Consider the following 13,410-nt stretch of genomic DNA (forward strand, 5'->3'; position numbering starts at 1 on the left):
TTTTTAATTTATTTTTATCAATTTTAGAGAGGAAGGGCGAGGAAGAGAGATAGAAATATCAATGCTGAGAGAGAATCATTAACCTGCTGCTTCCTGCAAATCCTCCACTAGGGACCAAGCCCACAACCTGGGCACTTGCCCCTGATGAGGATCGAACCTGGGACCCTTCAGTTCACCGGCTGTCACTATGCAGTGAGCCAAACTAGTGAGGGCTATAAAATTATTTTTGTATTCTTTATTGCTCTGTCTATAGGAGGCAGATATTTTCCTACCAAAGCACAGTACAGATCTATTCCCTGGTGCCCACAGTATTTTAAGTAGAAGTCACATGTCTGGTAATAAACAAACCTCATGAAGAGCAGACTACACAGCACTTGTCTGTAGGACTCCCTGCGACCCAGGCCTCGCTAACCTGAGTAATTATCCAAGCCCATTCTCCAGGCCTCCTCCTCAGACCCCAGATCTCGCCTAAGAAACTCTGAAAGGCAGCAGTTCACCCAGGCCAAGGGCCTCACACATCACTCAGGCTCGGAGTTGGTCCAGTGGAGAAAGGCGTTTAAGCACTGAAGTCTGAGTCTAAGGAATAAGTGCAGATTTGAAAAACTATTCCAATTTTATTTCCATTTGCTGCCCACTCCTCTCTCCTCCCACCACACCTTGTTCCCCTACCTACCTTAATTTTTGCCACAACTCTTATCATTTGACATATTTAGACATTTGTTAAGTGTTTTTATATCCTAACTTTTTCTACTTAGAATGCAAGTTGCAGGAAGGTAAGATATTTTTGGTCGTTTTTCTTTTTTTGTTGTTGTTGAAGTATTTAGCAAGAGCCTACAACAGTGCCTAGCACACACTCCACTTGATAAATATTTATTTAATGAGGGGCTTTGGTGGTACCAAAAAGCATCAATTAGCCATCTATGAAGCCTTCAGAATAAAGCAAGAGACATGCTAACCCAGTGGTCGGCAAACTCATTAGTCAACAGAGCCAAATTCCAATAGTACAACGATTGAAATTTCTTTTGAGAGCCAAATTTTTTAAACTTAAACTTCTTCTAACACCACTTCTTCAAAATAGACTTGCCCAGGTCGTGGTATTTCGTGGAAGAGCCACACTCAAGGGGCCAAAGAGCCGCATGTGGCTCGAGAGCCTCGGTTTGCCGACCACGGCACTAATCCACAAAACAGGAAGCCATAGGATGGTGTGTTAAAACGACATATAATTAAAGCCAGGAAAGCAAATGTTCATCTCTGAAGTTATAAGGGAACTGGGTCATGGCGGGGACATAGTTGGTGTTCACACAGAGCGTTTCCATTGGGTTAGGCTGGCAGACCTGACTTCCTCTGTCTCTGGAGTTACTTATCCTCGTTCACTTCATTTCCTCACAATCTACGCGTGTCTGAGTGCCTGTAACACTTCGGCCACATGTTCCTTAGAAGGGTGCTTCCTAGTTCCATGTTTTTATATGCCTCCCTTCCTTTTGCCTCTAGGACACATGTGTCAAACACAAGGCCCGCGGGCCAAATCCAGCCCGCCAGGCCTTGCAATGTGGCCCGCACAGCGCTGTCATCACTGCACTCCGCTGTCAGTTTATGACATTGTCAGTTTATGACTGTTCAGTAAACCATTCGGCCCGCGATTTAGGCTGGATTTTAGATTTTGGCCCCTTCTCTGATTGAGTTCGACATCCCTACTCTAGGATAACTTGATCTATTTCATCCTTATTAAATGGGTCACAGAGAGATCAGGGAAGAGAAGATGAAACCGAACAGTTTTATTTTCTGTAGCTCCATTATCAGGTGTCCCTGGGAATTGGTTCGAGACAGTTACCTACATTAGGTTAATTTAGCGGTCCATAGAATTAATCTGTGGCTGTCTTCTTTATCATTAATGACTCAGACTGGCTGTGTGTGGCTTTTTTTTCTTTCCATCCTTTTGGCAGTCATATCTGTAGAATTGTGTTGTTTTATTTATGTGTACGGATTCATAACAGAAGTTACATCCTTTGGAAGTGGCAGTTCTGCAGGCTAAACCCTTCCCTGCACAGATGGGACTATTGTGTTGAGGGCGGATGCGGTTTCACAAGTTGGATGTTTTAGGAGGTCCTGTTTACAGCAAGTTGTAACAGAGGTGACAGAAACAGTGTCGAGCACATGCTTCCTTCCTTCCTTCTCTCGTGCACTCTGGCTGTTAAACGCATCACTAATGTAGTAAATTTAACAGCCGTGCAAACAGTCCCATGCCCAACCACGAACCAAGGCTGTCAAGATTTCTAGATTTCTCTTGTGGTATACAGTTCTCCCATTTCACACATTTTAAGTATCTATCCAGAATCGTTATCATTGAATTAAGAAGTCTTTATAGTCATGGTGGTAAATTCATTGATATGGTTATAAATTTCATTGGTTTCAGCTTCTGGTTATTTTAGTTGGGTTCTAATGAGTTTCAGTATTACTAATGTAGTAAATTTGATTATTAAAAATACAGGATTTTTTTGCTTACTTTTCTGACACACAATTTAGTATTCTACCCCAACTTCCTTGAATATTAGAGCAGCTATGAAAGATAATAGCTATTCTCTATTAATTCTCTTAGTCTGTTTTAAGTTCTTATTTTTATTCATATGTTGTGATGCATTTCAGTGTGAAAAAAATGACAAAAAGCTTAGTGGAGGAAGGAAAGTGCTCCTGAATTTGATCTTTATTTTTCTGTGAATGGTTTCCCATATATTTTTATGGGGAAAAAAAACACAAAGCAATATGCATTTGTATTTATAATCATGACACTTCTGTTATAGCAGAGCTGAAAGGAAAAACAGTTATTTTAAGATAGTTTGTTTCTTTGAGAGCTTGGTCTTAAGGTTCATTTCACAATCGGTGAAAAGTTTTATGACTATAACCAAGTATTGAGTGATCGAATAAGTGATATAGAGGGTGTTTTGGTGAAGATTTTGGTAGCTGTATAGCATTAATGTTATGAATTTTGTGTATAGAAATACAGCATGAGATCAGTACAGAAATGAATGTACATACATGAAAATGCCATTGAGTATATTTTATAAATTAAAATTTGGGAATTTAGGGAACTTCATCATTCAGTTTGATGGGGAAAAACTGTGGCAAATCATCATATTTTGTGTGTACATCCAGCAAGAATCTTTTAAGATTGGCAGCCTTTTATGAAAATACCAGAGACCCTCTGCACGAAAATTCATGCAAGAGGAGGCCTTCCTTCCCCTGGCTGCCGGCACCAGCCTCCCTCTGCACCGGGACCCGGGCTGCTTCCCTCCTCCGGCTGCCGGCAGGCATCGGGCCCGGGCTGGCTTCCCTCGGGCCACCCTGGACTCGGAGAGGAAGGGAGTCCGGAATGACGTCCGGAATGACGTCTGGAAGACATCTGGTCTAATTAGCATATTACCTTTTTATTATTATAGATAGAAAGTATACGTGAAAAACGGTTTCCCTTTCCCTCAGGAATTACAGTTCCATAATGTAGTACCAGTGTCTGCACCCTTCCCCAGTGCACTGCATTAAACTCCTGTATGCTTTCAATGGGTGGAAAACTACCTTTTCCTTTGCAAGTTGGTATTAAGATGGTGAGTGGCATTATATTTTTCATTATTTTGATAATGTTATGAAATGGCCATAAAGAAAATTCTTTTATAAATGATAGCATATGCTGTCATGTTATTTTAAAGAGAGTACTTGATCCTGTTTCAATTACTGGAATTGTAATCCAACTAGAGGCCCAATGCACAAAATTATAAATACCTTGTATAATAGTTAAAATTAAATAGTTTCATTTTCTTTCATAATGTCATCTGAAATGAGTGCGTATAGAAAATCTCTTGATGCTGTCACATAATTGACATCAGTGAGTTGGTCTGATGGTGACAGTGTCTGCCAGTAATACATGTTGTAACACTTTCTGTGAAACTCAGTATATACTCCTTTTATCAAATGCACTGACTTTTCATTTGTAATGTTGCTTTACTGTATAAAGAGTTGCTGTAATTGTTTAAGGATCTGAGTTTAAATCTCATTTGACTCACTGGGGGTTATATTTAGGGACTTAACCTTATTACTTTAATTGTTGTCAGGATATACCTCTTCAGATGCTCCGCATGATGTTTTACCACCCTAACATGAATAGAGGGACAGTAAATAGAGGGATTCTTGGGAAGACAAAATTCCATTTATATTACGAGATAATTTTTTTTCAATTGATTTATCCAGTTGTTTATGTCGCGGTCTCTCTCAATTGCTAAACGTTGTCAACTTGACATGTCATTTAACATTTTTCTTTCCTTTAGATTGTCATAATGGAAGTGCAAGGTTTGAAGTCAGTGGCTCCCAATCGCATTGTTTACTGCACAATGGAGGTGGAAGGAGGAGAGAAGCTGCAGACAGACCAGGCGGAAGCCTCAAGGCCACAGTAAGCCAGCTGAAAACAATGTGCTTTTGTTTTCCTCCCAGAGAAACAGGCTTTATGTATTCGCAAGGCTGTATGGTTTGACACCCTGAAATGGTTGCTTGGCTTGCTTTGTCTCAACTGTATTAGAATCAGTGGGTGCCTTTCTGGATAATAATGTTACAGTTAGAACTGTAGCAGAGTCCCCTATAGTTAGAACAGAAAATCCAACATGCAAATGTGAAGGTATGGTAGGAAATAAATGTCATTGATAAAGATAGCATATGCTGTCATTATGTTATTTCGAAGAGAGTACTTCATCCTGTTTCAGTTATTGGAATTGTAATCCAACTAGAGGCCCGATGCACAAAATTCTTGCACTCAGGGGCAGGGGCGTCCCTCAGACCCGCCTGTGCCCTCTCACAGTCTGAGAGCCCTTGGGGGATGTCTGACTGACAGCTTGGGCCCACTCCCTGTGGGCATTCGGACTTTCTTAGCCCTGCCGAGAGGCTCCCTCCACCACTGCTGTGCTCACCAGCTGTGATCCCTGCTCAGGGCTTCTAGCTGAGCGGAGCTCCCCCTGTGGGAGCATACTGATCACCAGGGGGCAGCTCTTGCATTGGGCACCTGCCCCCTGGTGGTCAGTGTGCATCATAGCAACCGGTCATTCTGCCATAATATAGGATAACACTTTTATTTCTGTGTATAAGAGCTCTGTGGTGAAGATAAGGGAGCTACCACGATTGTGCACAAGGACTTGGGAAACTTTAGGGGTAGGTGTTGAGTTAGAGAATCTGTTAGTAACTACTGTGCAGTAATTAGAGAGGAAAAAGCTGTTCTTTGCTGGCTGTTTTATGTTTCAAATTCTGGGGTTGATTTTAATTAAGTTTGGAAGATGTTCAGTTTAGCTGATTTCAATATGGGAAACTTTATAGAAATAACGAGACTGGCCTGAGGAATTCAAATGAAACTTACCCGGCCTTCATTTGTACATTAACTAACTTTAGAAATACTTCTCTTTCTTCCACTTAAACTTTATTCAAATTTTCTTGCAGGATTTAGGCTTTTTACCTTATTAAAGACTCGGTATATGTGGCCTGTTTGTTCTGTTGAGGTTCTGGGTAGACAATGGTTATACCCTGAAGAGGAAGGCGAACAAGAAACTCAATTTCTTTAGAACAGGCACAGTCTAAATCTTCTTCGTGTCTCACGGGGACTTCTGCAGCCTGGATAGCCCTTTCTATGTCATCTTCTCTACCATTCCTTCTTTCATCTTCTTAGTATGTTGTCTTCTGAGGCACAGCTAGATAGGGGTGGATACAGAGGGCTAAATGGAACAGGAGAGATGTGCACAGGATCTTAAGGGATTGAGCAGAAGGAAGTTGAAACTTCTCATCTGGCCTTCCACACCTCTACAAGTCTGCCCCTAACCTGTCTCATTAGCTCTGGGTCCTTACCTTGTCCCCTTCTTCCCTGGTCCACTATTATTCAGCCACCCTGGACTTCATGCAGTTCCTCACATGTATCAACCTATTTTCATCATTGCGCCTGCTTTCCCCTCTGGCTGGAGTTGCCTTTCCTTTTACCTTTTCTGGCTGGAGCCTTGGTAGCGAGAATCCTAATTTACACGCCACTTCCTAAGAACAGCCCTTCCCTCCGATTAATCCAACAAGAAGCAGGTATTTTCTGGCTCATCACTTTTAAATGTTTACACACATGTGTATCCTAGCTGTTTATTTTGCATTGTTTTCACTTGAGAAAAGGGGTCTTGTTCTGTGTGCTTCTATATCCTAGGGCTTGTTGGCACACTCAGAATTTGTTAATTCAACTGCTTGAACTTCCTTTCAAGGTTATCCATAGTAAATATTTAACAGTGTGCTGTTTGCTTCCCCATATAGAGTTGATTTACAGTGTGACACTGAAGTGAAAGGAATGAGGATCAACAATTCGTTAAGAGGTGAACACCTCCCCAGAGGAGGCTGTGAGAGAGAGTACATGCAGTCAGGAGAGGTGTGGGTATGTTTGTTTTAAAGGTTGGCTGTTTTAGTATTGCACTGTATATTAGCTCTTCACAGAGCAGTGCAACCACAGCCCATTTTAAAACATATTTGCCACCTTAAAAAGAAACTCTGTACCCTTTACTTATCAGCCTCCAATCACCCCAGCCCTAAGCAACTATTGTATTAATTGACTTTCTGTTTCTATAGATTTGCCTATTCTGGACATTTTCACATAAACAGAGTCATACAATATGTGGTCTTTCTGTGATTGGCCTCTTTCACTTAGTATAATGTTTCCAGCGTGTATCCATCTGGCAGACTATGTCAGGAGTTCATTTCTTTTCATGGCTGAATAACATTGCATTCTATCTGCATACCACGTTTTGTTGATCCATGCATCGAGGCCAGCAATTTTCAACCTTTTTCATCTCATGCACACACAGGCTAATTACTAAAATTTCACAGCACACCAAAACATATATTTTTTGTCAATCTGACAAAAAATAGGGATAATTTTGATTCATTCACACCAGATGGCTACTCTATTTGGCTGTTGTCATTTTTTTACTTTGATCATCTAAGGGAAAAGAGATCAGTGCCCCTGACTAGTCAGGCATCGCATGGTTTAAAAATTCTTTCCGTACACCTGCTGAAAATCTCTGGTCTAGGCTAATGATATTTGGATAGTTTCCATCTTTTGACTAGTGTGAATAATGCTGCGAATTAAACTGGGTGTACAAATACCTGTTTTAGTACTTGTTTTTAATTCTTTTTGGTGTAAAGCTAGCAGTAGAATTTCTGAATCATATATAATTCTATATTTATTTATTTTGGAGGAGGTTTTCTTTATTATGTTTTATTGATTATTACATATGTGTCCTTATCACACTATTGTCCCCCAAACCCTCCCCACTCATGCCCTCACCCCTCTGGTGTCTGTGTCCATTGGTTAGGTTTATATGCATGCATACAAGTCCTTTGGTTGATTTCTCTCCCTTACCCCCACCCTTCGCTACCTTCCCTCTTAGGGTTGATGGTCTGATCAATGATTCTCTATCTCTGGATCTTTTTTTGTTCATCAGTTTATATTGTTCATTATATTCCAAAAATGAGTGAGATCATGTGATATTTATCTTTCTCTGACTGGCTTATTTCATATAGGCTGTATCCAAATCTTAGCTATGGTAAATTGTGCTGCTATGAACATAGGGGTACATATATCCTTTCTGATTGGTGTTTCTAGTTTCTTGTGTGTGTTTTTTTAAGTATCCACCAAAATGCTTTTCCTAATGACTATAACCTTTTTTCCCCACCAGGATTATATATATGAGAGTCAAATTTCTTCACATTCTCATCAGTGCTTATTATTTGAATTAAAAATATAGATAGCCAGCCCATCAGTAGACGAGTGGATAAAAAAACTGTGGTACATTTACACCATGGAATACAGTGCAGCTGTTAAAAAGAAGGATATCTTACCCTTTGAGACAGCATGGAGGGACCTGGATAATATTATGCTAAGTGAAATAAGCCATTCAGAGAAAGACAAGTATCATAGGATCTGTTCATATGTAGAATCTAAAGAATAACATAAACTGATGAACAAAATAGATCCAGAGACATGAAAACATGGAATATGTTGTGGGGTAGAACCCTGGGTTCAAAATAAGACCACCAGAGGCTGATGATTTATTTAAAAAAAGCAGGCAAGAATTTATTGAAATATCTGGCCAGGGCAGCCGCAAGAGCACCACACGCAGGTGGACTCCAAATTACTGCGCCGCTTTAGGGGCAGGTGGTTATTTTTAAAGGTTCTGAGAAGGAAATCCCCCATTCTGTAACCAACTGTTGTTTGGAATTTTCTGCTGCTCTTCCTAGATAAAATGTTGCTTTCTAGTTTGCTTTAGCCAATTTGAAGAATGATGAAGATAAACTTAGCTGTCTGACCTTGCAGGCCAGAGACTAGATATGCCCATAATCTCAATACCATGCCAGGTGCACTTTTTTTAATTGGATAGAATAGCATTGTTTTTCAAGGCCAGCATCGAGATAACCACTAAGTGCACATAGGGCTGGCTCTTTAATAAAAAAAAGAAGTTCTGCCTGTAACCTTGCTTAGGATTTGAATTTATCCTCCCTAAGCCCATCCAGTGATGAACAAAAGCAAGTCTCTCCAAATTCTCCCCCTGCACCGTCCAACCACTGGGGAACTCTGCAACAGTTCAAACCGCAGGAATTTTCCTTTGTTCTAAATTCTAAATCCTAAAGATTATATTCTAAGAACGGGGGTCAGCCCGCAGGGTCGTTCCCAGTCTCATCCTGCTGGACATTGGAATGTGGCCCTATCTTGCAGAAGCAGAACTCAGTGGTTAATCTCCAAAGGTTATGATCCCAGGCATAGGAAAATTGCCTTAGCAGGTTTTAAAAATTCAAACAGCAGTTTTTATATGAGTTGTATATTCTTAATTTCTTATTTCAGAATGTACCAATAAATCTCAGAGGGAAGGTGAGGGTGGGTGGGTGGGAAGAGATTAACCAAAGAACTTGTATGGATATATGCTTAATCCACTGACACAGACAATAGTGTGATGAAGGCTTGGGCAGGGGAGGGCTAGACGAGATCAATGGGGGAAAAGGGTGCATCTGTGTAATAACTTTGAACATTAAAGATAAATTTAAAAATATAGATAGATAGATAGACAGATAGATAGATAGATAGATAGATAGCTATAGAAGTGGACATACAGAGATTAGATATAGATTGAATAAAGATATAGATATAACGAATTTACCTACACCACCATCTTAACCAAAAGCCAAGAATAATTCTCTCTGGCTTCATGCTTTGCCTTTCAGACTTATTAAAGTGGTTTTCCTACTCGTGACTCTGTTGGGTGGATGGGTGCACCCTGGTAGCTTTGCCAGATGAGAGCTGTGCCTCTGCGGCTCTGAGGAGCTGCCCTCTGGCTTGTTGGAGCCAAGGTGTTATCCCCAAACACAGGGCTTTGTCGGGCAGAGCTCTTTACCTTTGAAGCCATGGTGGAGACAGCCCAGCCCCATGTGCTGTGGGCCTGGGCTGGGACTGCAGCTTCTAAGGTGTATGGATCACTTTCAGGGTCATTCTTCACCTATCTTGAATAATAAATTATGTTCACAGCTGAATCTCTGGTGCAGTCTTGTAGATTCCAAGCGGTTTAACAGTCTTCTTTCAATTCTTCTTCGATTTTCTTCACTTCCCACTGGGATGGTTGATTTGGTCTGTGGTTCATACTTAATCTTAGCAAATGGTTGGTTTGCTACACCCTAACTGTTCTCTTTGGAACACACTTTCTAGATTTTTGTGATGTGGACAGGCTAAGAATCTTTAAAATTTTTCTAATCTGAGTTCTTTTGCTTAACATTTCTGTCTTTAATGTCTCTCTTCTTGCATTTTACTATCAGCACGCAGGAAGAATCAAGCCACTCCTTCAACATTTAGCTTAGGAATTTCCTCAGTTAAATCTCCAGTTTCATGCTGGCAAGTGCAGCATTTCACAAAACACTAGAACACAAATACAATTCAGCAAGGATTTTTACCAGTTGATACCAAGAATCACTTTTCTTCCCATTTTCAGTAACAGGTTTCTCCTTTCTGTCTGAGAGAGACCTCATCAAAATGACTTCACTGTTCATATTTCTGCTAACATTCTATACATGGTTTATTTACATTTTCTGTAAGAAGAGGAGAGGTTTCTCAGAGCTTTTTTCCCCGCCTCAGCCTTCACCAGAATTGTCTGTGAAATTCTCTTTATTGCAATATTGGCTTTTTTTTTTTTTTTGGCAAGCACCTCAAAATTCTTCCAGCCTATACGCAACCCAGTTCCAAAGCCACTTCCACAGTTTTAGGTGTTTGTTACAGCAGCAGCACACTTCTCACTTCTGGCTGCTACAATGAAAATGGTATAGACTATAGTGATTGAACAATAAATATTTATTTCTTATAGTTCTGGAGGATGGAGGTCTGAGACCAGGGTCCAGCATCTTCAGTTTTTTCTTCTTCTTCTTTTTTTTTTTATTTTTTTTTTTATACTATACTTTTATTGATTTCAGAAGAAGAGAGAGGGAGAGAGAGATAGAAACATCAAAGGTGAGAAAGAATCATTGATTGGTGCCTTCTGCACACCTCACCCTGGGGATCAAGTCTACAACCTAGGCATGTGCCCTGACCAGGATTTGAACCTTGACCTCCTGGTTCATAGGCCAACACTCAACTACTGAGTCACACTGGCTGGGAGCTTCTTCAGGTTGTTGATGGGGGCGCTCTTTTGGATTTTTAGATGGCTACCTTCTTGTCTTGTTGTGTCCTCACAGTGTGGAGAAACAGAGCTGTCTTTTCACTCCTTATCAGGACACCAATCCCATTGTGGCGGCTTTCCACCCATGACCTCATCCAAACTTAATTACTCCAAATAGCATCACACTGAGGACTAGAGATTCAACAGATGAATTTGGGGGAGAGGGCCACAAACACGTGTCCTGAGAGTCTCAATGTCATGGTATTTTTTACAGAATCTATTTGAAACGTTTTATGGAGAAATAATTGATGTAGCTTAAAATTCTTCCATTGCAATTCAGGTGAGATTTAGGAAATGTATCCACTTGTGCCTCTATCATTACAGTGCAGTTGTAAAACATACCACTCCAGAAGCTACCTCATGCTCCTTTGTGTCTGTTCTTACTCCTACTCTTGGCTCCAGGGTACACTTGTGCTTTCACTCTCTGTAATTTTATTTTTTCTGGATGTTTTACATAAATGGAATCATGTAAGTCTTTTGTATTTAGCTTTTTTAACTTAGCATAAGTTCTACAAAATATTTCATTGATTAGAGGCCTGGTGCATGAAAATTCATGCACTGGAAGTGGGGTTGGGGGGTCCCTCAGCTCAGCCTGCCCCTCAGGGATGGGAGGTGACTGGTGATCAGGGGAAGGCAACACCCCCATCACTCCTCTGCTGCAGCTACTGTCTGCAGCACAAGTCTTGTCCAGCCCTGGTTACCTGAGCCTCGGGCGGCCCTGGGCGGCTGGGCAGCTTCCTTCTGAGGCTTCCCTGCACCTCAGGCTGGCCTTGGGGGGCTGCAGGGTCTGGGCGCTGCCATGTTATGGCTGTGGGTGCCGCCATCTTTATGAGGGTGTGATGGTCAATTAGCATATTCCCTCTTTATTAGATAGGAGACTTAATATTTGATCAATCACATGAAGTAACTTTTATAAGAAATGGTTATATTATTTCAACACTAACTTTTTTCACAAATAGTAGAAGTTTTAGAGGATGGTTCTCATTTAATTTCGAATATACTCATAATGTACTTATAAGGACATTCTGAATGGCAGTGTAAACAAATAAAATACTTAGAAGTTAGAAAATATTATAGTAAGTCTCCAATAGTCTTTATTATTCTTACCACAAGGAAATTTGACTAAAATGCCTTTTCCACGTATCCTCATGAACACTGAGTTAACTTCTTAAATGAATGAAAAGATTGGTATTTATCATCAAATCCTGGGGCAGATTACCTCAAAAATGTATCTCCTGAGTGCTGACCAACTGCAGTTTTCAGCAGTGTGGTTACATTTATCTTGTACTCATCTTACACAACAGGAAAGAGATTTATCTTCTCCATTATCATGGAGAGTTATGCCTCGGACACGTTTTCTAAATATTATTGCTTTAACAGTTTATGCTTTGCTGGAGATCAATCCATCCTTCTGTCTGATACTAATTAAAATACCTTATTTAGTCCATATTTCCAATAAATGTAATCAAGCTTTCTAGCCATTGCCTATTTCATTCCTGTAGCTCAGATTTCCTGCCAGCAATTAGATGGGCACAGCATATGACATCTGAACATAGCTTTGACTAGAGAAACAGGGGTCCAATAAAGGTGGTGGTTATAGAACAGCTTTGTTTGTAAATAATGATAGCGAGGTAATCTGTGTCAGTCCTGTTTTCAGTTTTTTAATATAGGGAAGGGAATATAGATAAACTGTATTTTTTTTTTTTTTTTTTACTTATGGAACAATCTCGATGGATGTTTAACTCATTGTTTTAGTTTCTCAGTTAACTGTGAAAGGTTCTGTTCTCTATGAATGAGGTAGCGAAGCATCATTGCTATAGTCTTATAGCTTTTTAACCATTTTCAGACATGTTGGTGTTTCAGTTTTAGCCCCTACCCTTAATGATACCCCTGAAAGGAAGCAGAGGGATAGCAACCAGAATGACAAGCTGGAGGCAGAGGGGCCCTCCGTTACAGTCGTGTTGTGGTCACACATCTCCTCATATGGACTGACCTTTAAAACGTTTCCCCTACAGACGACGAGCACCCTTCCAGTGCCTCAAAACACGAGAGCTAACATTGCCCTGTGAAGGGCCGACATAGATCTTGGTATTGATGAAATAAAACCAAGGATATTTGTTATTCAAAATAAACCAGGGTTTGGGGAGAGAGGGAAGAGGGAGTTGCTAATCAACAGGTATAAAGTTTCAGTTATGCAAGATGAATAAATTCTAAAGACCTGTGCCTACAGTTAACAATATTGTACTATTAATATCGTATATATAAAAGTTTGTTAAGAGGGTAGCTCTCATGTTAAATGTGTTTAGCACAAAGAAATGATGGAAAGAATGCTCTTTTTCCCTGCCTCTGACATCCTCTGTATCTCTTTCATCCCATGGTGCTATTTTATTAAAAACATTAGAAGGTGAATGATTCTTTGTTTCCCACTCCCTTCAAAGTAATAAAATTAGAAAGGCAGGGAACGATAAGAAAAACTGAGGAGTTGCATAATGACAGGAACTTATTTACAGATGTTGGGACAGAACATTCGTCTGCCTCATGAAAATGATGGGAAATTCAGGCTTCAGTACCTGTCTCTGGAAACTTTAAATTCTGAACCAGGACTGTAACAGACTGTCAAATTATTGAAATAGTATTGCAAGTACAAATGGGAAGCTTATCAGAA

At 40.3% G+C, this 13,410-nt stretch overlaps 1 protein-coding gene across 8 annotated transcripts in view; it reads left to right on the forward strand.

The window, feature by feature from the left end:
- CADPS2 (calcium dependent secretion activator 2) overlaps nt 1-13,410 on the forward strand; it is a 434,503-nt gene that overhangs the window by 158,788 nt on the left and 262,305 nt on the right. For all 8 annotated transcript variants that reach the window (XM_084897688.1, XM_084897684.1, XM_084897685.1 and 5 more), the window contains exon 6: nt 4,314-4,435. In XM_084897688.1, the coding sequence (XP_084753814.1) occupies nt 4,314-4,435 (122 nt within the window). The remainder of the gene's footprint in view (nt 1-4,313; nt 4,436-13,410) is intronic.

This window comes from Pipistrellus hanaki (genome assembly GCF_964339955.1).
Source record: "Pipistrellus hanaki genome assembly, chromosome: 10".
Lineage (NCBI taxonomy): Eukaryota > Metazoa > Chordata > Mammalia > Chiroptera > Vespertilionidae > Pipistrellus > Pipistrellus hanaki.